The sequence below is a fragment of the Ambystoma mexicanum genome, chromosome 6p, assembly GCF_040938575.1.
Source record: "Ambystoma mexicanum isolate Mex_15411 chromosome 6p, UKY_AmexF1_1, whole genome shotgun sequence".
In the NCBI taxonomy this organism is placed as follows: Eukaryota; Metazoa; Chordata; class Amphibia; order Caudata; family Ambystomatidae; genus Ambystoma; species Ambystoma mexicanum.
Genome location: NC_090935.1, coordinates 1,155,161,644 through 1,155,186,205, shown reverse-complemented (window position 1 = coordinate 1,155,186,205; position 24,562 = coordinate 1,155,161,644). Strand labels below are relative to the sequence as shown.

At 45.9% G+C, this 24,562-nt stretch overlaps 1 protein-coding gene across 3 annotated transcripts in view; it reads right to left on the bottom strand.

The window, feature by feature from the left end:
• The window catches only part of ENTREP1 (endosomal transmembrane epsin interactor 1), a 367,539-nt gene that overhangs the window by 87,816 nt on the left and 255,161 nt on the right, over nucleotides 1-24,562 (bottom strand). For all 3 annotated transcript variants that reach the window (XM_069625781.1, XM_069625780.1, XM_069625782.1), the window contains one exon: nucleotides 24,261-24,390. In XM_069625781.1, the coding sequence (XP_069481882.1) occupies nucleotides 24,261-24,390 (130 nt within the window). The remainder of the gene's footprint in view (nucleotides 1-24,260; nucleotides 24,391-24,562) is intronic.

Genomic DNA, 24,562 nt, shown 5'->3' with positions numbered 1-24,562 from the left:
TCTATGGCATTCTGGTGCCGTGCGCAGGAAGTGGCAACATATGACACTACCCTACGAGAAAGGGGGCTTCAATGCACTGGATCTCACCCAGTACTGGATAGCCGCACAAGCTCAGCACGCTACACACTGGTACCAGTACCAGGACCCTCCCCCGCATGTTAAGCTTGAGATCCTCGCAACTGGTGAGGTAAATGTCATGTCCCTGGATCCATTTCCACTAGTATCGCTTGGACGCCCCTGCTGACCCAGTGGCCTCTACTATCAGGGCGTGGCAACAGGTTCTGCTACCCCACTCAGGCTCCCCCCCTTACTACAAATGGCTTCCCTTGTGGTCATTCCCGGGCCTTGCCCCCACACAGGATAAGCTTCTCATGCATCACTGGTTGGACCTGGGATACCGGTCATTCTCCGACTTGTTCCCCGATGGGAAATTTATCACCCCGCAGACGTGGAGGCCAGGGCACTCCCAGTCCTCATTGGAGCTGCTGCAATACTTTAGACTCAGAGCGGCAGTCCAAGACATGTGGCCTTCGTATCCGGACGAACCTCCGGAGTCCCCCAAGATCTGCTACATTGCGAATTCCGCAGGGGGTAGGGGCATAGTGTCCGCCCTGTATAAAATGTTGATGGCGCAGGCTGTAGAACCCCCCCACACTGTCCGTGTTCTGGAGCCGGGAGCTGGGGTTAGATATCACTGATGGTATGTGGGCCAAAATGTGCATGCCTACACGCAAGGTTTCCCTCAATTTCAGAGTTAGATGTGTTCAATACAAGTTACTCAATCGCCTGTACTACACTCCTTACGCGATTGGGAAATTTGCACGGGATCACTCCCACCCCTGCCAGAGATGTAGATTCAGCAATGCAGACCACGCCCACATGTTCTGGTCCTGTGGGGCATTGGCTCCGTTTTGGGAGGCGGTGTTTGGGGCCCTCTCTGAGATGGTGGGATTCCGGATTGACCCAGATCCCCTGGCACTATTGTTCGGGCTCTGGGAGGGGACTGAGGCAAGGCGGGTCGCTGGATTTCTGAATGTGGCGGCGATAGTGGCCAAGAAATGCATCCTGCAGTGTTGGAAGCGTCGATCCCCCCCTTCACTGGAGATGTGGTTAAAAACCCTTACCTGGACACAAATGTGTGAGGAGGACTATATCAACACGTTGCCTGGGAATGCTCGACCTAAAAATGTATGGTCTGAGTTTTGTAGCTATCTGAACAGTACGGTTGACTTGGAGCTTCTGTCTTCTCCCCCATCTCCTGAGCAGGGGATTGATCAAGCTACACGGTGAATGGCCTTGTTGTAATTAACTTGCTTTCATGCATATATGCGACCTTCTGTAGAGTCTTTGCATTGTCATCCACTCTTCAAAATATGTAATGTGTGTTGTTGTTGTAATATGTAACGCGCCAGCTACTGCTTCTTGCCAATAAAGAAAAGTTTAAAAAAAAGAAAGTTAAAAACAGTTAGATAGGAAATAAGTCTTAAAACATTGGACACGGCTCAGCAAGTCCTGTGGTATAAAGGAGCTAAGCAATATGGGAGGAGTGACAAGGCAGGAAAGTTAATCATGTGGCTGGCATGCAGGGATGAGCAACTGGGATAGTCATTGAAACTATAGTTCCCACAAGTGGCAGGAAGGTCCAAGAGCCCGTAGTAATTGTAGAGACATTTGGCTCCTTCTATAAAGAGCTATATCAAGAACAGAGAGACAGCTCTGAGTAGAAATTCACAATATTCATGACAGATCTTCCAGTAAAGCAATTGTTGGGTATGCAGAGGGATGCTCCCAGATTCTGTAACTGGAGCAGTAATAAAGTATATGGATGGGAGGAAGACTCCATGGCATAATGGCGTTCAGTTGGAGCTATGTCTGAAAGGAAAAGGAAGGGTTACTAAAGTAATGAGAGACATGTTTCGGAAAAGTAATGTGAAGGTCATTCTTACGGGACATCTTAGGAAAGCCACAACTGTAGTTATTCCGAAAGAAGCAGCAGCTAGATGGGAGTCCTACAGAGCAATTTCTTTAAAAAAGTGAGACTAAAATACTAGGACCAGGTGCTGGCAAATAGACTAAAGGGAATTATAGAAAAGATTATCCATGGAGACCAATGTGGCTTTATGCCAAACAGGTCCCCAAGATTCAATTCAGAAGGTTACACATTGATTTGGGTTTAGCAAAAGCAACAAACGACCTTGTGTGTTTTCGTTGGACTATGATGAAGAATGTGTCTTGGTGGAGTGAAATTATATGCTCAGGATATTGGGTAGGTTGGAATTTGGCCCAGTGTTTGGCAATTGGGCGAAACTCTTACACAATAAAATGAGGTTCAAAATTCAGGATGACGCTAAAATCTCAGAAAACTTTGAAATAATGAGGGGCACCAGGCAGTGTTGCCTTTTGTTCCTACTGATTTTCACCATCATAATCGAAACATTAGAATGTACATAAGGAGATCCTCTGCTTTTGTGTTTTCTTTTGGCCCCAGAGGGCGGAAGGGAGGGTCTCACTTTAAGTGAACATTTTATTTTACCTATGGTATCAGCAGAGAACGATACAAAGAGCGAATGATATGAGAGACTTTGGAAGGCACTCGGGTATAACGAAAAACTGGGATGAATCAAAACCTTTTCCAGGCTATGAGGGAGCGGATGCCATCCTAGAGAGCTCCCCCTTGAGAGTGACTAATGAGGGCTTCTGATATTTAGGAACATATGTACCATTAGATCAATTTCAATTTGGAGAGAAACATTCAACTCCAGCTCTGAAATGTTTCATCTCAAACTTTAACCACTAGAGAACATTACTGCTTTCATTAATGGGACAAACAGGCTTTAAAAAATGAGAACGCTCCCAAAACTACTCCACCTGGTTCAGAACTCCCTGATGGTTATTTGGAACCAAGGGTTTAACAATGTGGTGAAACCCCCCCAGCACCTTCCTATGGCAAGGCAAAACCCTGTGAGTTAAGGTATCAACTTTATATAATTAACGCTTGGAGGGAGTCTTGGGAATTTTCAGTATTCTGGCATATAAATGGGCAACCGAGCTGGCAGTGGTTAACATCTGGAGATATAGAAAAGGTAGTGGAGTCGAAACTAGGTGGTCTTGGACGGGCAATGTGGGCAAAACTGCTCTATGGCAGCGTTACGCGATGCATCGATCCCTCAGTCACAGAGGTGGTGGGCAGAGCCAGGCACAGGCAACTCAGCGGCTGCAGTGGAAAGGTAAAGATACCCTGGATGCCCCTATAAAGGGCAATGCAGCTATTAAGGGGACTCACAATCTAGCCTGGTATAAGTGCTGTGCCGATAAGAGTGTTAAAGCAGTGAAGGATTTAGTCAAACACGGGGCTCTTAAGGCATTTCAATTCCTACAGAGGTTTGATTTGAACAAGGTTGATTTCTACAAATACAGTTGAAACAAACCATTGAGGAACATGTTGGAAAGACTACATCCCTACCCCAGGCCGATACCTTAAAATGAAATGCATTTGTCACAGAGATACTGTCCAAACAGGTCTCCATTTTATATAAGGCGATATCCTCTCACTTGAACTCTTCGCTACTGGGATCGAAGAAGGGCTGGGGAGGGGATCTAAGTAAGACAGGGGATAGGCTGGCTGTTTTGTGCAGGGAACATGGCTGTTGAGATGGACTTTCCTTGCTTGTGGGGTCCTGCACTCTGCTGAGGGGGCTCAGGCTCGGTCAGTCCTGCTTCGTGGGAGTCCGGAGGATCTTCCTAGAGCTCTTGGCTTCTGGTGTTCCTCTCCCTGGCTATCCGGATTCAGCAGCAACTGCAGTGGATACTCGACCAGCGTTGAGAAGGTGTCCAGGTGGCTTACTTTGGAGTTGATTGGTCCCACCAACTCAAAGGGAGAAGTCGTCCTTGCAGGAGCTTCTCTGTCGATGCGAAATTGGAGTTTCAGCACAGCAGCGGGGCTTCACCAGGAAAACCAACAGTCCAGGAGTTACAGCAGGCGTCTTCTTCAAGTTCTTCTTCAGATTCCTTCATCCAGTGGTCAACTCTGTCTTTCAAGCCTAAAAAGCCTCGCCTTTTATGCAGCTTGCTCCCATTAATTCCAGCCTAACTGTCAGTCAGCCAGTAGGGTGGCTTTCCTTGCCGGACAGCCAGCCAGCCAATCACCTAAGAATGCATTCCTGTCTCCTAGGAGACTAAGCACAGGGAGTTTCGGGCACCTCCCTTGCTTCCTGCCCCCGCCAGACACCCTGGAGCCAGAGGTGGGCTTCACTTGTCAATCCCACCAAAGACAAAACGAACAAAGGGACCAAACATGGTTTGGCGCGCAGAGTAAATCTCAAGAAGGATCTTTTGACAAAGAAATGGCAAAAAAAGAAGACCAGGGCCATTTGACCCACTGCCACCAGCCATTCAGTGAGGAAAGGGTAACATAAAATTGTTACATGAGAAGCTAGACAAAAGGGATACTAAGTAACCCCTCCAGCACCCTATGGTAAGATAGCGTGTGCTGGGTCTAGAAAGTTACAAAGGTAAGTAAAGTAAATTTCACTTTACTGCTCTGGGAAACAGTAGTTTATCCCAGATAAGGTATTTAAACCTTGGGGAAATCTGAAAGACTTCCCTGTGTCGCTGCACTGAGGATGCTGTGTGATACAATGTAAAAGATGATGCCTATGGAGTTTGTCAGACTCCACAACCAAAAGAAACACAGTAAAATACATGAGAGAGTGGGAAAAAGGGTCTCACCCTCTCCAGGTTATAAAAAAATCAAGTCCTCAAAATCCAGCAAAGTTGCTGGGGGTCTCTAAGGTAGAGGGAATTGGCACATTTCTGAGAATTCTCCCTAACATACATACTCCTGCGATGCATCTCTGTGCTCTCAATCACAGTGCATTGATCTGCACGGGTGTACATTGTGTGCCACCCTTCCATAATGTGCTCAGGGCACATAATCCTGGGATGCATCTCTGTTCTCCCAAATCCAGTGCATTTATATGCACGGTTCTGCATCATGTGCCACCCTTTCTGAACCATGCTCATGTCACATACTCCTGGGATGCATCTCAGTGTTCCCAAACAGTGCATCTGACTGTATGTAGATAATGCCTCACAGGTCTTACATTTTACCATATGCAGACACTACCTCTCATGACTTACATACGTGTTTGAACCTCGGTGCAATCCTGTGCACCAGGCATAATAAGTGTGCTCTACAGTACTCTCAAAATCCTGATTGGATTGTGCACTTAATCTCACCAAACATTTTGAACAATCATTTAAGATTTTGCATACCTCTCAATTCAAGATTACTCTTTCTGGGCACTCCTCCAATACCCATGCCTTATTAGTACCTTATTTCAATGCATTGTGATAAGAACACTACCACATCAGACCAGACATCACATCACATTTTTAGTAATGAAATAAATCAATCTGCCTATGCTGTGTATCTTTTATGAGCTCTTATTACTTTGCCTTTACTTTCCTTATCTTCATTTGTCTTATCATTGCTCAATACTAACTTATACCAGTTAATTATCTTCATCTTATACAAATACTGCAATAAAAAACGTTATCTCGTTGTGCATTTATGTTCAATTGGCATCTACTGCACAGTGCCTTACGAAGGACTCATTCAGTTTGTAAGCAGTAATACAAGATGGTGCTCTTCTCTGAAGTGAATGTGCCATACGTCTACTAGATCCCGACACGCAGAAGGTACTGTAAGGGATAAAGACTAAGACTCGGACACTGTAATCGGTTTCAAGATCACTTATAACTTTTATTTTCAAAATAACAAGAGGGTTGGAGAAAATCCTATCTATCCCTAATAAAACCAAGGAACGTCTGTGTCAGGATGTTAAACAAAAGAACGTCCTCCGTCCTGTGTCCAAAAACCTTAATCCGACCCTTACACTCTAAACCTAATATACCGTGCACAGGGGGATTTATACAGACTATGCAGTTGTAGCCTTCTTTCAGAGTTCCAAAAACATTAAGTTTAAGGTGCAGAAAAGAAAGAAATAAAGTTCCACCAGGAAAAGGTATCCTTCCTTCCCATACGTTTCTTCTTATCCTTCTGTATTTATCTGGTGCCTCCGGATAAAGTTCCACAAAGTTTCACTATTCAACAAAAGTGGGGCTCCTTCCCTGTGTTTCTGTTCCCTTTTTAAGGCTTTGCCTTACAAGTTACACGAGAACGACTTCTCCCTTGAGCTTCTCTATCTTTCTTTAGGCCTTCACGCTTTTTAAGGAAACAATCCTCTTTTCCCTTGTATTCCTTCAACCTTTAATGATTTACTTTGAGTATTCACAATCTTGAATGATATGAATCTGTCCATGAGTTCCCTGTACACATATTATGTTATTTACTTCACGATTTCAAGAGGATTGACCTTTCCTGACATCTCCCTTTAAATACACAATTCCTTTCAATTGTTCCAGTTTGTTACACTCTGTATTTTCCACTTGCTTTCTGGCGGTATCGCTCTAGCCTTCTACACGGATTGATCCTCTTTATGACCCTGGTGTACTCTCCTGCCAGGATATTTACTCCTTTTGCACGGATTACAAAAAAAGAGATACTACTCTTCCCTTTTTTGTATTGGGTTGACACTTTTCCCAACTTCAGGTTCACTTCCCTTTCCTACTCCTGGTTTACTCTCATGCCAGGATGTCACACTGTTTCTTTCACAAAGTTTACTTCTCCTGGTTTACTCTCCTGCCAGGATGTCACACTGTTTTACAAATTTCACTTCTCCTAGTTTATTCTCCTGCCATAATGTCACACTGTTTCACAAAGTTCACTACTCATGGTTTACTCTCCTGCCACGGCTTTTACATTCTCCAACTACTTTCTTTATTATCCACAAAATAATCTTTTCTAAATATTAGTTCACCAACCATTTCTCATTACAGTTTATTTCTGCTTTTCCTTCTTCCTTCAAATATGGGGTCCTTGACCCTTTTCCAGCACTGTTCACACTCACACCAATTCCTGTTTTGAAACGTTGGGTCACCGACCCTTTTCTAATATTGCGTGCATCTGCACCAACTTCTTCAATGATGTTAATTAACACGGCACAGCATTCACCTACACGTGCTCTGGTAACCCGTTCACTTTCTCTTGGTTTACCGGGCGGCTTTGTTGTTCCTCGTGTCTTCCCTTCTCTGTATTCTTTGGTTCGCTGACTTGGCATGCTTCCCATGAGCCAGTAAGCTTTTGCTTTGCCCTCCTCTGCTGTGCATGGCTCTCACTGTTTCAGGCCCTCAAGCGGTAAGCTTTTTTCGGTTCGACTCTCCTGCATGCCGTTCGTGTCAGCCTCAACGCTGCTTTGGACGGTCTGCTTGTCCTTGGTTTTCTGACCGGCATCAGAACAAGTCACGACAGAGCCAGACTCTGACTCTCTCTTCATTCTAGTGCTCTCTCAGTTGTGTCAACTTCAAACTTCCCGGCACGGTGTAACTCCTTCCAAAGACTAGTACGTGGTGTTGGCCTACCACTTCTGGTCATCTTCATTACTCCATCCCTTTTCCTTGTCTTAGTACTGAAAAGGAGGGGCACATATGATGTTTGACTGCGGTAAGGTGGGATTTCTTCATCTATGCGTCAATATGCCATGTATGTATGTTGCAAGGGCATATATGTGTAATTGGGAATTGTGATTGCAATACTATTTTGATCTAGCATTCTTCTCTCCCTCTGGAGTTTGTCTTCCCCTACATGGTCCTCCCACAGTTAGCCACCCCCAGGGTTAGAGTCAGGCAGCTTCTGCCTTTCCCTGGTCACGTAGGGAAGCTTCCCTCCAGAGAACTCAGTGACGATAGTGCTAGATTCGTCACAATACTTTTTCAAATGGCAGCAAACTCGTGGCGGGATGGACATGCAGCACGTCGTTTCGAGGTTATGCTGACAGCTCCACGCAGCACCTGGAAGGCCATGCACTTGCACGCTGCTCTGCTTGTTATACTATCAGTATGTGCCTTTCCTTTAAACTTTTCATTAAACTTTTCTAATGTAAACATTTGACACTGCATAATGGCCTTAGAGACTGTTACATAAAATCTGGTAGTGCACGCGTAGCAATCCCCCTGGTACACACCATTGATTGAAAGTAATTACCATTCAATGTTTGTGCTCACGCTTGCTTTCCTTTCTAGTGCTTATTTCAGTCTCTCACCAGAATTTCAGAAAAACATATTGGAGACTTGACCCTCCTTGCATCTATCGCTTCTTGGTCCTTTTATTACTGGGTACCCCTTACTTGGCCTCCCTTCGAAGCACTTTACTTACTGTACATCACATTTGACCAAAGGCTGCTCATGTGCATGGCTGTTCCAGTTACTTACATGCCTCTCTTGGCCGTCTTCCTTCTCCCACCTGAGGCTAAAAACCACAGGGTCATCTTAAACTCCACTCTCTCCGTCCCTCCTCACATCTCTGACGTCTCTAAGAAGTCACACTACCAGCTGCACCTCCTCAGAGGTATTCTTCCTTTCCTCTGCTTCCCCCAAAAGCTCACTGTCTCCAGTGCTATGGTTCTCTCTAGGCTGGACTACTGCAACAGATTCTTTCTAAATCTGCCTGCTTGTACTCTCCGTCCTCTGCAACTCATTCAGAACAGGACTGCGAGACTTGTCCTTGGCCTCAAGCCCAGGGATCGCATCTCTCCAGCACTGAAATCAATGCACTGGCTCCCAGTGGCTGCAAGGATTCTGCATTGTCCACAAGGCCTTCTGGAGTCTGGGGTCTCAATACCTCCACCTCTCTCTTCCTAAATATCTTCCTTCTCTAGCTCTTCACTCATCCACCTCCAACTCCCTTAGGGTCAGTCGCTTCTCCAAGCAACGAGTTGATGGTAGATCTTTCTTCGGCTAGCGCCTCCCTCTGGAACAGCCTCCCTGCCACCTGAAACTTGAGGAGAACCATCTCCGGTTCCGGAAGCACCTCAGAACCTTCCTCTTTGCTTCTGCTTTCTCTCTACCTCTCCCCTGCTGCACTCCTGACTGAAACTGCACTGGTCACCTGGCTACCCTCTGATCTCGGGCCCAGGTTCCCTCCCCCGCCATCTGCACACCTGCGCTGCCTCCCGGGCAAACCCTGGCATTTGGGGGCTGTTTCTGTATCCCTTACAGTCCCCCCAGCTCTTGACACTTGATGTTGCACTTACTCCTGCACATGCCACTTGCTGGCCACATTTTTACCTATTGTTTTTATTTATTTTATGTATTCTTTAGTGTTGATCCTATGTATATCACACTGCCTCCTTCCCACTCCCCCCCGCAGTTTCCCTTTCCCCCCTCCCCTGCACTTGCGCGATCTCAATGTCACCTGGCCTAGTAAGATCGTTGTTTTTGTCTTCCCTCTGTTCCCCCTCCCTTGCCGCGTCACGCCTTGAAACACTTGTGTACAAGCTCCTTATGGATGCCATATCATATCATGCCCCGTGATGCAGCATGGCAGGGAGAGCTTTCTTCCATTAGTTGCCTTGTTCCCTGTATGCAAATTAGCACATTTCTTCTGTTCATGGGACTCCTTGGCACTTTTCTTCTCTGTGCATGTTCTTTGGTTAGTTTTATGTGCTCAGCGGCACACTTCCGCTCTCTGGATACACTTCCTGTGCTCTGTGGCATTTCTTCTGCTCTCTGGCATATGTTTACTGTGCTCATTGGTACTGCTGTGGTCGTCTTTGGGCCTCAATGGCTCCTTGTGTTCCTCATCTTTTAGGTTGAACTCCTCACCCTGGTAATTGGTGGGCTCCTCCTTTAGCTGCCCATTTCCCAATCCAGGGTTACTGGATGATCTTCTGGGGGCTGTGGCTGTAGCTTTGGCCGCCCCCCAACCACACCCCCACTGCAGCTGGAGTATACCTCGTTACCATAAAAATGGTGTATTAAAATGCTGCACGCAGTGATGATTCTCAGACAGTATCTTCAATGTAAGGCTGTTTCTAGGTTACAGTGAACATCGGTGGCCATCTAAGCAAGTGTAAGATACAGCAGTAGCCGTCGGCCATCCATCTCTTCCCTTGTCAGGTCTCTTTCTAAACTGCTCCCATGAGACACTCATCCGGTCAGCAGATGGACGTTTCATGATGTCATCAGACTGCTTGCTCAGGCAGGGAAGTGTAGGATACACCAGGTGTTATACTTAAGTATATGGTCTACCTGTGTGTAACGTGTTTTACTGAACACTAGGGGTTGCGAGGAATACTTGCACTGTTCATGTGTTAGTATTGTGGGTCCTGAACATGACTGTGTCATGTACTTTGCTACTGTCTAGGGATCCCCTTTTCTATAGCATAGCATTATAGTACAAAGACCTGGCTACCAAAGCTTCCATTTAACATCAGGAGTGGGATGCACCAGGCCCTTTCACTGTTTTAACCACACTGGGGGTAATTTTCCTCTAATGCATAAAGTGCAAACAAGTCCCTTCCAGGCAATTCTCAACATTTGCGTTGCAGTGCAAATTGAGTAAATGTTGCCTTTCATTTATGCATGGCAAGCAGCGACTGCGCCTGCTTTTTGCTGGTGTAAAAACCAGGCTGATTCCATAGATATCCAGTGGTTTTACGCCAGCGTGAAAATGTCAGGCTGGCATACCACCAAGTGGTTTATGTAGGTGAAGGAGAAAAGGGAGGCAGAGAAATATAACTCTCATTTACCCCCCCCCCCCCCGCCTTCAAAAACGTGAAAAACGTCCCGGAGCATGAATAAAGGTGTTCAGACCTTTAGGCGTGTCATTGGCACCTTAATTTATGCTCCAGGCACCTGGAGAATGGCCTCCGCTGTGTTTTACTGTGTGTTTTTTTCTAAACTGTTGCCACTTACTTGACTTCTAGTGCCTTATCGTTCAGCTATACATATTTTCAGTATACCTATATAGTGCATTCTCTTAAGTTATCTATTGGACTAGCTGCACCTGCGGACCAGCCTTCCCCTTCCCTCGAGTGAAGCCTGACTGCTCGGCCACAGCTACGTATAAGACAGTTTGGTCGGGCTTTTGATTAGAAACCCGTCTTTCTATTAGGATATATTTTTATACACACCTCATCAGATGGCTGTGGAGAAATCTCCCTAACGGGAGGCATTTAGAACTCTGGACATACTGGGGTAAATCCCTGTTCTACCATATCAATGGGGCCGGTGATTGGATGCCACAACAATGCCTTCTGAGACTAGAGATGGACACACTTGAATATCTAGGAATATACAGAGGCAAATTGCCCGAAGTAAACCTAGACCTCTCTCAGTTTGTTTTTACACTGGATTAAACCTCCTGGGCAGTGTCCTTATACATTCTGATCATAGTACAAAGGCTCCCATACACCATGCAGACCACCCAACATCAAATACGGAGGTCTTTCCCCCAAAATTACAGGTAGAACTGCAGCCCAAGTTGTGGCTAGCTAAGACTCCAGGAATCGTTCTCACAACTTTGTGCAACATCGCTCTGGGAGGGAGGCCTGATCCTGCCTAATGTATTTCAACATTATTGGACATCACAATGCCACGTGAAGTTTGGAAGACACACCTGTAAATTACCTCTCCGTATTACTGGGAAGGGGAAATGGTGGCAGGCGGTTTAATGTGTTCCCCTAGGTAGCATAAGACTGCGCTCCAAATTTGGAAACCGGTGGAGAATAAGATGGAATAAAAGTTATTAAAAAAAAAAAAAAAAAAAGATGAACAGGGTTATATCCTTCTCTGTTAGGTTTTGGTTCATTAGAGGAATAAAGCAACACCCAGTGTAACCCAAAACCAATGCTTTGAGGTGGCACGCTTGGTCGGATTCGCCTACCCGACTGCTTTGGATCAGTTCTTACCCTCCCCACATTCAAACAATGAAGGCACTGGTGGTCCACATCAGCACAGGTTCTTTCAAGCTGTCCTTCAAGTTTAGCAACTGTGAGGACCTGAAGGCCGGTCTGTTTCACTCTTCTCCCAATCTGTCTTGTGCAGCCGTTATCGCCTTCCATCTTACAACGCCTTCTTCACTCGATGCACCCCACATCCTGAACCTCTGGACCAACTGCGTGCGTCTGTGCAGACTAAGATCTCCTTGTCCCCCATGTGCCTTTGGAGACACCAGAGTTTCACCTTGACCCCACCACCAGCAAATACTTTTTCCAACTACCTGCAGAGCTTCTAGCTATCCCTTAACCTGTGGAGCCATCTCCTTCCCCACACCCCTGCCACTCCCTGGTGCAGTAATGCTGAACAAAACATGCACTTTGGCACATGGCTAGTTTAAAGAGCAGCAGGCACTGATTACAGGAAATGTCGGCTACTGGGAAAGCTCTGGTAGTGCTGCTGCGGTGAGTAGTATCAGCAGAGCAGCAAAGAAATGAACCACACACAGGTGTATGCATTACCGCCTCGTGCAAGAACGAACCACACACATGTGTAGGCATTACTGCATCGTGCCTCTCTTGACCTCAGAGTGTGAGCCGGTGCAAGAGGCAGCAGAGTGGAGCATGCTTGCTTCCATTCATGTCAGCGGTCTACCGGCGGTGTGGTGGTGACTGAGCGCAGCTTGGGACAGCGCACGGATCCTTACAGAGTTTCACTCTATATGGGTTCGGGGGCAGAAGGGGTGGGAAGGCAGACTCAGCCATAATGGTTGAGAGATTTGGGCAGGAAGATACAGTGGCAATGTTTCTGGATGGAGCCACGAAGACAGTGGCTATGGTTTGGTGTGGGGATTAGGAAGACCCAGTGGGAGGTGATGGAGCTATACTGTAGTTCATTTGGGGCGGCTCCTACCATTCCTGGAGGGTTGTGGTGCACCTGCAGCCACTGTGCACTGATGGATGAATTACATGACGGCAACACAAATGCCTGCGTCTTTTCATGTTTTTGCATGCATGGACAAGAAGTACGCAGTCCTTTCTTTCCACGCTTCATATCAAGCTTGGAGAGTAATGATGGACGTTGGCTTCTCCCTCTTTAGACTTTTGCAGGAGACAGGTGAAGTGATTCCAAAAGAACCAAGGTTTCCTGTTTCACAAGCATCGAGGGCTTTGATTAGACAGCCTTAGGCCCCATTATACTTGTTACAAGACTGTTTATTATAGGTTGGCCCATATACCAAGAGTAATTCCGGAAGGATACCGGCAAACCTGCCTTACCCGTCCCTTCCACATGATATCCAGATATTACTGAGATATTACGGGCGGCGGAGTGCCAGTAAATTCCCATGGGATGGGATTGCTCGAATTACCAGCACCGGTACTACCGCTGCCAGTGATTCTGGCAATCAGTAGGGGCCTGATCTACCAGCAGGTCAGGCCTGCCGGGAGAACCGTGGCCCCATCGGCAAACTTGAAGTGTGCCGGTCTGGAAAAATGGCAGAGCCGGTATTACCAGCATTTATTCCGGCATTTTTTCTGGACCAGCACACTTGTAATGAGGACACATGTCATCCAATGACACTAAATGACCAGAGAAAGCTCAAACTAAAAAGGCATGTTTGTGTTGGTCGAGAATGAGTCAAGCAGGCAGTGGGCGCAATGCCAACATTCTTTTTTTTCAAAATCTTTTTATTAGCATGTGAACAAATACATTTCATCACAATATGATACAAGAGTTGTAGTTTTCAGCAATAACATAAACACTCAGTTCAACCGCAATTGAAGAAGAATATAGTTTGAAGAATAAATTATATTCTAACACAACCCTTAGAAAGACTTAGAAAGACTTGTATGCGTTACTACTTATAGTCCAATCAGTAACCTTGTGAGGAAAATCATCAAGTAACACTGGCACCTCATAAAAAACACAGGGACCCTGAATAAAACACCACTTTTTGTTTTCAAGAAGAATCTCAATCTTAAGGAATCCCTTGTTCACACTTTCATTGAACCAGTGAAACATTAGACAACACTGTGGGATCTTCCACCAGTACCAGGCCATTTCAGATGTGGACAGTGCCTAGCATGTCAGTTCACAGAAACCAAGAAGGTTTTCAAATATTAAAACATCACATGGACTCTGAAGGATCATACCAATTGTAACACTAAACAGGCCATCTATGTCATCGAATGGCACTGTGGCTTGCTATACGTGGGAAGGACTATGAGGGCAATAAAGGCACGCATCTCCGAGCATAGATTGTGCATGAAAAACAGAGTACCTGAAAAACCTCTGGTTGATCATTAGGTCTGCAAAAACCACACCAACATGGACCTCAAATGGTTTGTTTTACAGAAACTGTTCCCCACTAAAAGGGGAGGAGATTCCGACAGAACCCTAACCCAACTTGAGCAAAAATGGGTCCACAGACTCAACACTGTCACAGACGGACTTAACATCACGGTTGAGTGGAAGCATTTTCTGTGATTTAGTGTGACTTTTTACTCTGTGTAAAACACTGTTTATTGAACACGTGTAACGATATTAAAAACACTAGCGTAACTTTTTACTCTGTGTAAAACACAACTTTTTGAACACATATAAGCGTACTCTCAAGAAACATATTGAACTTTGATGTCTTATCAATATTTCTTTGTGTCTGTGTACCATGTGTTTCAAATTTTTTTTTATTGGCATCCAAAAGGTTTTGTCGCATCCACAATGACCTATCTGTAAACTGTAGTCAATGGTACCAATAACCTATGGGAGATATGCCAGATTACCACACGTGAGACCGATCATGTTTATTTGTAATTTTGAAATTGCCCAGTTTGTACTTTTCACGATTTGTAATTAATAGAACAAGGATGTACATATGGAAGCACACACTTACATTTTTTAGACGAAACAACGTTTTGTACACTCCGAATATTGTAGAACGGGCATCCATGCCGCACGTTTTGTACAAACACACTGAAAAATTGTCACAATATTCTGATGTTTACTAATGCAGTATTAAGTGTTTCGTTCAACTTTTTCAATTTTCACCGAATTACGGTGCATTTACTGACTTCTTCCGGCTACCCCCCTTTAGATGGAACTCACATGAAACATTTGTTTCTCTCCCCCTTCTACACACCACATTGTTTAATCATGACCATGAGCGTAGTAGAACATTATCCAAGCATGATGTTTGGCCGCGTCTGGTTACCATGACTACCACTTTTACAATTGTCCCTCTGGCTCTTTTAGAGGTAATTTACATGAATCGCTAGTTTTTGGCAATAAGCCACATTCTTTTATTGTTCAATCATCGCCATGAGCGTAGTAGAACATTACCCAAGCATGACGGTCGGTCGTGTTTGGTTGCCATGACAACCATTCCAACAACAGTTTTTTTTTTTTACACCATAATTAAGGACACCACCTTGGCAAGCCATTTTTTGCACAAGGAGGTTTTATAGTGCCCTAAAACACGTTTTCCGACAGACTACACACATGGTAATTGAACCGCCTGCCACGTTGGCAAAACAAAATGGCCACCGGCACATATACAACCTGCTTCCATGGTACGCTGCCAGCTACATGGAGTACTGCAGATGCCTCGAGTCCCCGAAGGGCTGATCTCTGCTGTTTCTAGTGATCGCACCAGGTAATATATATATATGCTTGCTCTTCGGAATCTTTTGTCACGCTAGACTAGGCTTCTGTTAGCATCCCAAAATAGACGCTAGGATAGCGGATCCATCGGGCCAGCCTCCATTAAGTGATGAGCAGCCCCCGCATGTCTTTACACTTACATCGCTAAGCGTAAGCACACAAGTATGTACTAGAACACCATCGTGTATATTCTTTGACATAGCGTCACTCAGACATTTGGTGGCGGAGCACACCCTATGACATGTGCTCTCTTCTTTAACCAACTGTCACATCTAGACAGCTAATTAAGACTGTACAGGCACTGACCAGCCCGCCAACTGCCTGTGCATTCATTTTGAATCACATTGGACAGTGGACAGTCGACTAATGCCTGTTTCACCCTCCTGTTTACAGATCTGATTTGCTAACCATGCCCTGGTGAAATTCTCTCCCACGGCTAGATTATTCCAGACCAATTGTACTGTTCCGGACTCTTTCGTAATGCAGGCTGGCTGGTAAGAACATTTTTCTTTCCCAGAACATGCATTCCGCATCACTAAAGTCTCACATTTGTGATTCTCGTTGTAATGCATGGTCATTATCCACAGACCCGTCATGTTTGAGATGGAACATGTCCCCTGTCCCTCGCTGAAGACGAGGACCACCAGTAGTTCTGCTACTGGGCTTTAGATTACGGTAAGATCCGCGATCTCTTGATCACCTCTCGTGAGCTTGTCCAATTATGCATTGATTGCTTTAAAATCATTCAAACAGAGCCCATCCCTCACATAATCCTGATTACCTTCTCTGTCCATTCATTTTGACAGATAACATAGGATCCTCCCCGTGCACTATGTTTTCCGTCCTGATGAAGGCCGTCCCACCTACAGCTACTCAAAGATAGCTCCGAGGCCGAAACACAGTTGTGTTGACCCATATCGCTTGTGTTGTAAACACTTCACCATTGTACATTCTCTACACACTTGTCAAATATGTACCCCAATTACCTCCTCAATACTCTGATTCTTCACCCCTAGTAGGGAACGCAGAGTTTGTAATTGCGGAAATTGAAACCCAAAATGTATATTTGGGCCATGTTACTTATGTACCATTCCATGTTTTGTGTTCATGTTTTCTGTTGAGCATCCTTTGTTTCTACAAATGTATATGTAACACGTGCTGCTTATGTATTAAATAAGAATCGAAGTAGCAGTCATCTTAAACCGTTTGGTTTCTTGACTATCAGGATTGAATGTTGCTTCCCCTTTTTGGGCTCCCACATGACCTTACCCAATTGTGTCTGATAAAGATCAATGGACACAGAAGTACGTGTTATCTGTGGTGTTGCTGTGTTAAACAAGCCAAAAAAGCATTGACCTGGGGTGGCGTGCGCTGCTGTTTAACCAGGAGAAAAATGCTGCATGAGCAAGGCCTCAAAATTAAATCATTGACCAGGATTTAGTATCAACAAAATTCCCTGGTTATAAATGTATATATGATTCAGCTACCACTACGATAGAAGAAACCTATTAGAGTGGTCTGCGTGCACAGAGGGGAGTGCATCTGATAATGTTATCTTTGCTGGAGTATAACACCTGGGAAAGGTTCTTTCAATATACCAAAGACCTCCCATAGTTTTTGTTATCTAAGCCCAATACTGGGTGCCAGAGTACGCCATTTAATGTAATATCATTGCTGCACACATACATTCATAGCACCACACAGTTATTTAAAATTGAAAACACCCACAAGTTGCTTCTCACCCGGGGACTCATTGGCAGACTTCAAGGTACGCACTGCACACTACCCCTTTGTCAGACCCAGTGGTGCCCAATGCCGTAGCACAAAATTTGGCAGCTCCCATGCAATCCATGCAGTGGGGGCCCCCAAGCTCCTTAACAAAACACAGGGCACGCTACACCATGGGCTAGTCCGGACCACCACGTGTGCGCAATGTCCATGATGATTATGCCGCTGCAGGGGCATGCACTACTGCAAGTGAAAGAAGTAAATATGTTTTTCAATCAAAGCTTAAATCTTTAACGTGACATAGAGAGAAGGGGCAGGTGCCTGGCCCACAAATATACCAGCCACCAGTAGTGGCTGGTGAGTTGTTTTTTTGGAGGGTGTAAATATTTGCCGCAAGTACGTGATTGCGACTGAGCATAGCGAGGGAGCCCAAACTAATGAAAATGGGTTGGGGTGGTGCAGGGGGATTCTTCTCCCTCCCCAGAGTAAATGTTTTGAATAATGGGTTAAAATGGTGCATTACACAGCACACTTCCTGGGAAAATGTGGGTAAAGGGTCAACAATGTGGGTAAAAGGCCAACAATCGGTTTTGAAGGGTGTACAGTAAATCATGAAAAAAGTACAATAGATGCAAGTCACCAAAATTGCACAGGGCATTTCCCAATGCATTATCATGCCAGCCCCTGCAATATATGCCAATATATAAAAAACATTTGTATGCTGGCAGTGCCCATACATTCCCATGCTGGCTCCACCAACATATGCTAGTATTCCCATTTAAGACCATACTTATGTTTGCTTTAAGATGTTTTTCTATAATATAATTACTGGCACTGAGCACAAAACTGGCTCTGCCAATATATGCCAGTACTCCTATGTACGAACATACTCCTGTTGGTTTGACCATTAAAAGTGACATGTCACAATAGGAAAACCTGTCCAGGCTAGTTCCAATGTAAGCCAGTCTAGACCCATAAGAACACTTATCTTTCTTGATTCATTCATGGATGCTCAGTTAATAAAAAGTAATTCTACAGTGAAGAATATACAGGTCGCTACACCAAAATATTAGTCAAGCGAGGTAACACTACTTATCATGCTTGCTTTTTTAAAGATGCTGAGTAATACATGTCATGCCACAGTAAGCAATGGCTAGACTGACTGCACCAAAATGCCAGTCTATCCAGGGAATTGCACACATGAACTTGCCTTTGCCCAAAAATACCAGTAAAACATGCAAAGTCAATAAAGGATGGGGCAAAAATGCTCCAGTGATCCCCAGTTCACCCACCGGTCACCCACCCATAAATCTCCTCAACTTGTAAACCTAACTTTGTTTTTATAATTGCCCTTAGCAATGCTGCTATGTGTCTTTGCTAATATCTTGGTCATTGCTCACTCCCTCACTTCCGCGTTGCAAGGTAGAGGCTAGTCCTCTTTCCTGCTCCACTGTTGGTGTGTTGGAGGCAGGCGCAGCCTCGATTCCACCCGACCTCGGCACTTATGTGCCGGATCGACCGCACGCTTAAGGCAAGCCCGTCTGTGCCCGTCCGTGCACAGACCGTACACAATGCTATGCGCCTCAGCATAGGCCCTATTCTTAATAGTGGCGGGAATCGCACACAATTAATATCCCTTGCACCCAGCACCACCATATGGCCAGCTGGCTTTGCAGTAGTCCTACCAGTAGCTTCACCACCGTTGGAACACAAGCACACAGGCATGCTATAATGCGCATTACTGATTACTCAGTCCCTCGTGGCTCATGCGTTGGACTGCTATGACCTCCTTGCCCAGGAGGAGCTGGACCTTCACTGAGACGTGGCTCAGGGAGACATCGGGCACAGCCATTGATCAGGCTCTTCCTGATAAGTATGCCATAACGCACGTCGACCGCACTGCCCCAATCCTGGGGGTGGGGTAGCCCTGATTTATAAAAGCACATATAGAACCACTAGTTCAGTTCCTAAACACTCACTGAAAATGGAATGCATCCTCACTCTTAGCTGTATCTCTCCTACTCATACCCTTACAGTATTATTAGTATATCACCCTCCTGGGAATGACACTGCATTTTATACTGACTTTCCTGCATTCGTGCTGGAACTGCTAGTGAAATACCCTAGCCTAGTTACTCTGGGTGACTCAATCTTCCCACAAATCAGGCGTCTTTAAAATCTGTTACAAAGTTCCTTGCGCTTATGGTGGACCTATGTCTCCCCCAAGGGGTTATGACCTCGACTCATAATAGCAGCAATATACTGAACTTTATTTTCTCCCCAGCTGTGTTCTTCAATATAGCTGCCCCACTCCCCATACTATGGTCCGACCATTTCATGGTCATTTTCCACTGCTGCAGAAAGCCCTCCCACTGTGCCTAGGAAGCCTGTCATTCTAAAACGCAGCTGGACCAGGGTTAAAAAGGCTGAACTTATTGGCTCACTAAAAAATTAGTGCAGCAGTAACATAAATTGTACTCTATCTACATTGGAAGAAGCCTTCCTAACTACTGCCAACGCCCTGGCCCTGATTAAACTATGCAAACAGCGTGACCATCCCCCTGAGCCATGGTTTTCCCAAGGCTTAAAAGAAAGTAAGCTTCATTGCAGGCAAGCGGAAAGGAAATGGCGCCAAAATTACCTGCCTGAATGCAAGTTACTCTATCGTAAAATGTGTGGCATATATCATAGCGACATAATAAATGCCAAACATATCAACTTTGGTCAGTTGGTCGAGAAGGCCATAAACAAACCCAAAGCCCTGTTCAAATTCGTCCAATCTTTGTCCACCCCAGAAACTGGACACAACGCGGCTCCCCTCTCTCAGGAGCTATGCAACGCCATCTCCACTTTCTTTGTGGAAAAAATTACTACCATCCGCAATACCATTAAAGCCGACTCCCAGTTAATCACAAAGGTCCCTGTGGCGACCACACCTCCCCCTACGACAGGATCCTGGTCCACCTTCCCTCATTTCTCCAACGCGGATGTGTTGTCCGCTATTCTAAAACTCAAGTCTGCTTCACCGGATGATGCCATACCTCTGGCCCCTTTGTAAGAATCTTCGCCGGACATGATTAATTTGATTACCTCTGCCGTTAACATCTCCTTCACGACAGGGGTGATACCAGGCTGTCGTAAACATGCTCTGGTCATTCCTTTGCTAAAAAAAGCCCTCACTCGACCCCGAGATGCTGGCTAACTACCGTCCGATGTCTCTTCTCCCCTTCCTGATGAAGGTTCTGGAGGCGCTGGTGTCTCCCCTTATCTCTGCTTTCCTGGAGTCCTCCCATTTTCTTGATCCTTTTCAATCTGGCTTTCGGCCTGACAGAGGCACGGAGTCAGTACTCAATTCTGTCTTGGACGACCTGCTGTGCTTGGCCGATCAGGGAGGTTACGGGACAGTCCTGTTATTACATCTTTCGGCTGCCTTTGACACCGTCGACCATGCCCTTCTTATCTCCCGGCTCTCTGAGGCTGGGATGAATGGCCAAGTGCTAAAATGGTTTACTGGGTTCCTGGCAGATCTTTCACAATCTGTGTCCCTCCCTCCCTTCCATTCTGTCCCAGTTCACCTATCCTGCGGTGTCCCTCAGGAATCAGCTCTGTCCCCTATCCTATTTAATATCTAGATACAATATCTCCTGTTCCTCATCGCCTCTCATGGGTTCCACTTCTACTCCTATGCGGATAACACCCAGATTCTTGTCCGCCTTGACCTAACCGAAACCAAAACAGCATCTCGCCTTAAGCACTGTTTTGAGGATTTAGGCATCTGGATGTCACAAAACTGGCTGAAACTTAACGGTAGTAAAACCGAGGTTCTCGTGGTAGACAGGCCCAATCCACAATCCTTCTGGACCACTGAATTTTGGCTCCCCTCCCTCGGTCCTCTTCCTGTACCGGTGTCATCAGTATGCAACCTTGCCGTGCAGATCTCAGCCGCTCTGACTATGGACGAACAGGTCAGCGCGGTATGTAAATCCGGCCATTTTAAGCTTAGGATCCTTCGTAAGGTACTTCCGTTCATCCCAGCCATCAACCAGGCTCCCGTGGTCGCAGCTCTGGTGCTGAGTGTGCTGGATTATTGCAACTAGCTCTATTTAGCGCAACCCGCCCACCTGATAGGACGGCTTCACCTTCTGCAGAATGCTGCGGCTCGTTCCATTCTCCATCCCCCTTTTGGTGCCCACATGACCCCTCTGTTGCGCCAGTTGCACTGGCTGCCAGTTGCCCAACGAATCCTGTTTAAATCTATGTGCATGGTGCACAGGGCCTTCTATGGCGCCCGAGCCAAATATTTGCAGGCCAAATTCACTCGCTATCAACCCACTCGTGCCCTTCTCTCTCAAGGGTCTTGTCGATTGTCGGTACCTCGCTTTAGATCTGTTCTTAAAGGTGGCCGTGCGTTTTGGAACAATCTGCCTCTATTCTTGCGCAAGACTATCGACCATCTCACTTTCCGACGCAACTTGAAAATGTTACTGTTTTAAATTATGCTCCTGGCCTCCTGCCTGCTTTTCCACTCCACCTCTCTCCTAGCGCCATGATACCTACAGGTGGGCGTGCACTTAAAATTCAATAACATAACATAAAATACATATGCTCATTCACCCACCAGTCACTCACTCACACCTTATCTTACATGCACTCATTGCATTCTCTACACAGGCACACACCCACCCACCGAGAACATTAAAAAACATTAAAAAACACACCATCACATTCATTCTCATTCACCCACTCAGTCCCTCAAACACACATTCTCTTACATCCACTCATTGCATTCTCTACATAGGCACACAAAACCCACCCAGTATATTCAAAACACACATCACATCACTTCTCATTCAGCCACCAGTCACTCGCAACTTCTCTTACATACACGCACCCACCCAGAACATTCAATAACACACATCACATCACTTCTCATTCACCCACCAGTCACTCACACCTTCTCTTTCATCTACTCATTGCATTATCTTCACATGCATTCACCCACCCACCCACCGAGAACACACAAACACACACATCACATCACTTCTCATTCACCCACCAGTCACTCAAACCTTCTCTTACATCCATTCACTGCATTCTCTACACAGGCACACACCCACCCACCGAGAACATTAAAAAACACACCATCACATTCATTCTCATTCACCCACTCAGTCCCTCAAACACACATTCTCTTACATCCACTCATTGCATTCTCTACATAGGCACACATCCCACCCACCCACCCAGAACATTCAAAACACACATCACATCACATCACTTCTCATTCAGCCACCAGTCACTCGCAAATTCTCTTACATACAAGCATTGCATTCTCTACACATGCACACACCCACCCAGAACATTCAATAACACACATCACATCACTTCTCATTCACCCACCAGTCACTCACACCTTCTCTTTCATCTACTCATTGCATTATCTTCACAGGCATTCAAACCGAGAACACACAAACACACACATCAAATCACTTCTCATTCACCCACCAGTCACTCAAACCTTCTCTTACATCCATTCACTGCATTCTCTACACAGGCACACACCCACCAAGAACCCTCAAAAACACACATCACATCACTTCTCATTCACCCACCCACCAGTCACTCACACCTTCTCTTACATCCACTCATTACATTGGGGCTCATTACGAGTCCAGCGGTAGCCGTGCCGGTAAAACCAGCAGGCTGCCACCGGACTTGTGAATTTTCTGACGCCTGGCTCCACGGAAACACTGGGGGATTACGACCCCGGTGTTCCTGGAAGTCAGGCGCCGAAAAAATGTGAATCCCCATTCCCATTTGAGGCCCAGAGGACTCAATGGGAAAGGGGATGAGGGAAGCACCGGCACCGTTAATAACGGTGCCGGTGCTTCACAGAAAGTTTGCGGGCGGGTGCCGTCCCGCCCGCAGACTCGGAGTGTGCCGTTCCGAGTTTTTTTAACAACATTCAAAAACACACATCACATCTCTTCTCATTCACCCACCAGTCACTCACATTTTCTCTTACATCAACGCATTGCATTCTCTACACAGGCACACACCGACCCACCCAGAACATTCTAAAACACACATCACATCACTTCTCATTCCCCCACCATTCACATACATACATACACCTAACACACACTTCACACATGCAAAACACACATCATATTACAAAATAAAAGCCTTCTACCTTTTTCTTGCAGCATCGATCACCCCTCTGCTCCTCCGTGTTGCTCACAAACAGGAACCAGGAAGCTGAGAGATCTTCCTGGTTCCTGTATGTGAGCTGCAAGGAAGCTGAGGGAAAAGGGGTTGGAGCTGAACGTGGCATGTGACATGTGCCACATGTCACAGTCAGCTCCAACCCCTACTGAGTGCCTCCCCGGGCCAGCCTTCACCATGGGCCGGGCACCCACAAGACCTGGTGTGGCGGGTCCCCACGCGCCACAGGAGGGCCCGCTACACCGCGAGCACCCTTTATTTATTTGCAAAAAAACATTTATTTTGTTTTTAAAGTTGGGGTTGCAAGGGAGTCCCCAGGGGTTGCAATTGTGGCCCCCGCAGTTGCGACCCATGGCAACCCCAAATGACGTCAAAAACTCAAGGAGGGAAGCAGATGGCACAGACAGGATTACAGTACAGGAAAGGAAAGGGTACACAGAGAGCCATATAGGGAGATATCCTTAAGCCTGCTGAGGGGTGTGACTCAGCTGTTGGACAGTGCTACCATGCCAGGAAGGAGGAAAGGCACCAGTCTGCTAATGACTATATTGGAAACCTTTGCTCGGGCCATTAACTCGGTCTTCAGGGCCCATAACGCCCGGTACAGCCCTCGCTGCAGGTCTATAAAGCTTTATTCTGGTGGTCTCAATTGTTCGGTTGGTCTCACATCATCACAGGTCCCAAAACATACTGTACTATATCATATATGTACTTTCAATGTAGTTGATTGTTAACCGAGTAATCATCAGAATCACATTATTGCAATTGGTCGTAAATCTTCCTATGGCGAATGAGTCGCGTGCAAATACCTGAGGTTCACTTCTCTGACCCACGACGGCTTCGTATGGAGGAGGGGGCTCCATCGGACAGAACACTTCAACCCCTTTCATCCTAGAGCCATAGATGTGAGGTAGCGGAATCAAATCCGTGCTATGTATCCTGGAAGAAAACACATGTGTATCACTCATCATCTCAAGTTTCTGTAGTCTGCAGCACATTACGAGGATGGCAGTTAGGGCAAAAATAAAAATGAAGAGACTTTAAAAGTGTGTCTGTTGAGATATCCAAAACATTGCAGAGAAAGACCAGATTCATAGATATGTGGCCAGTA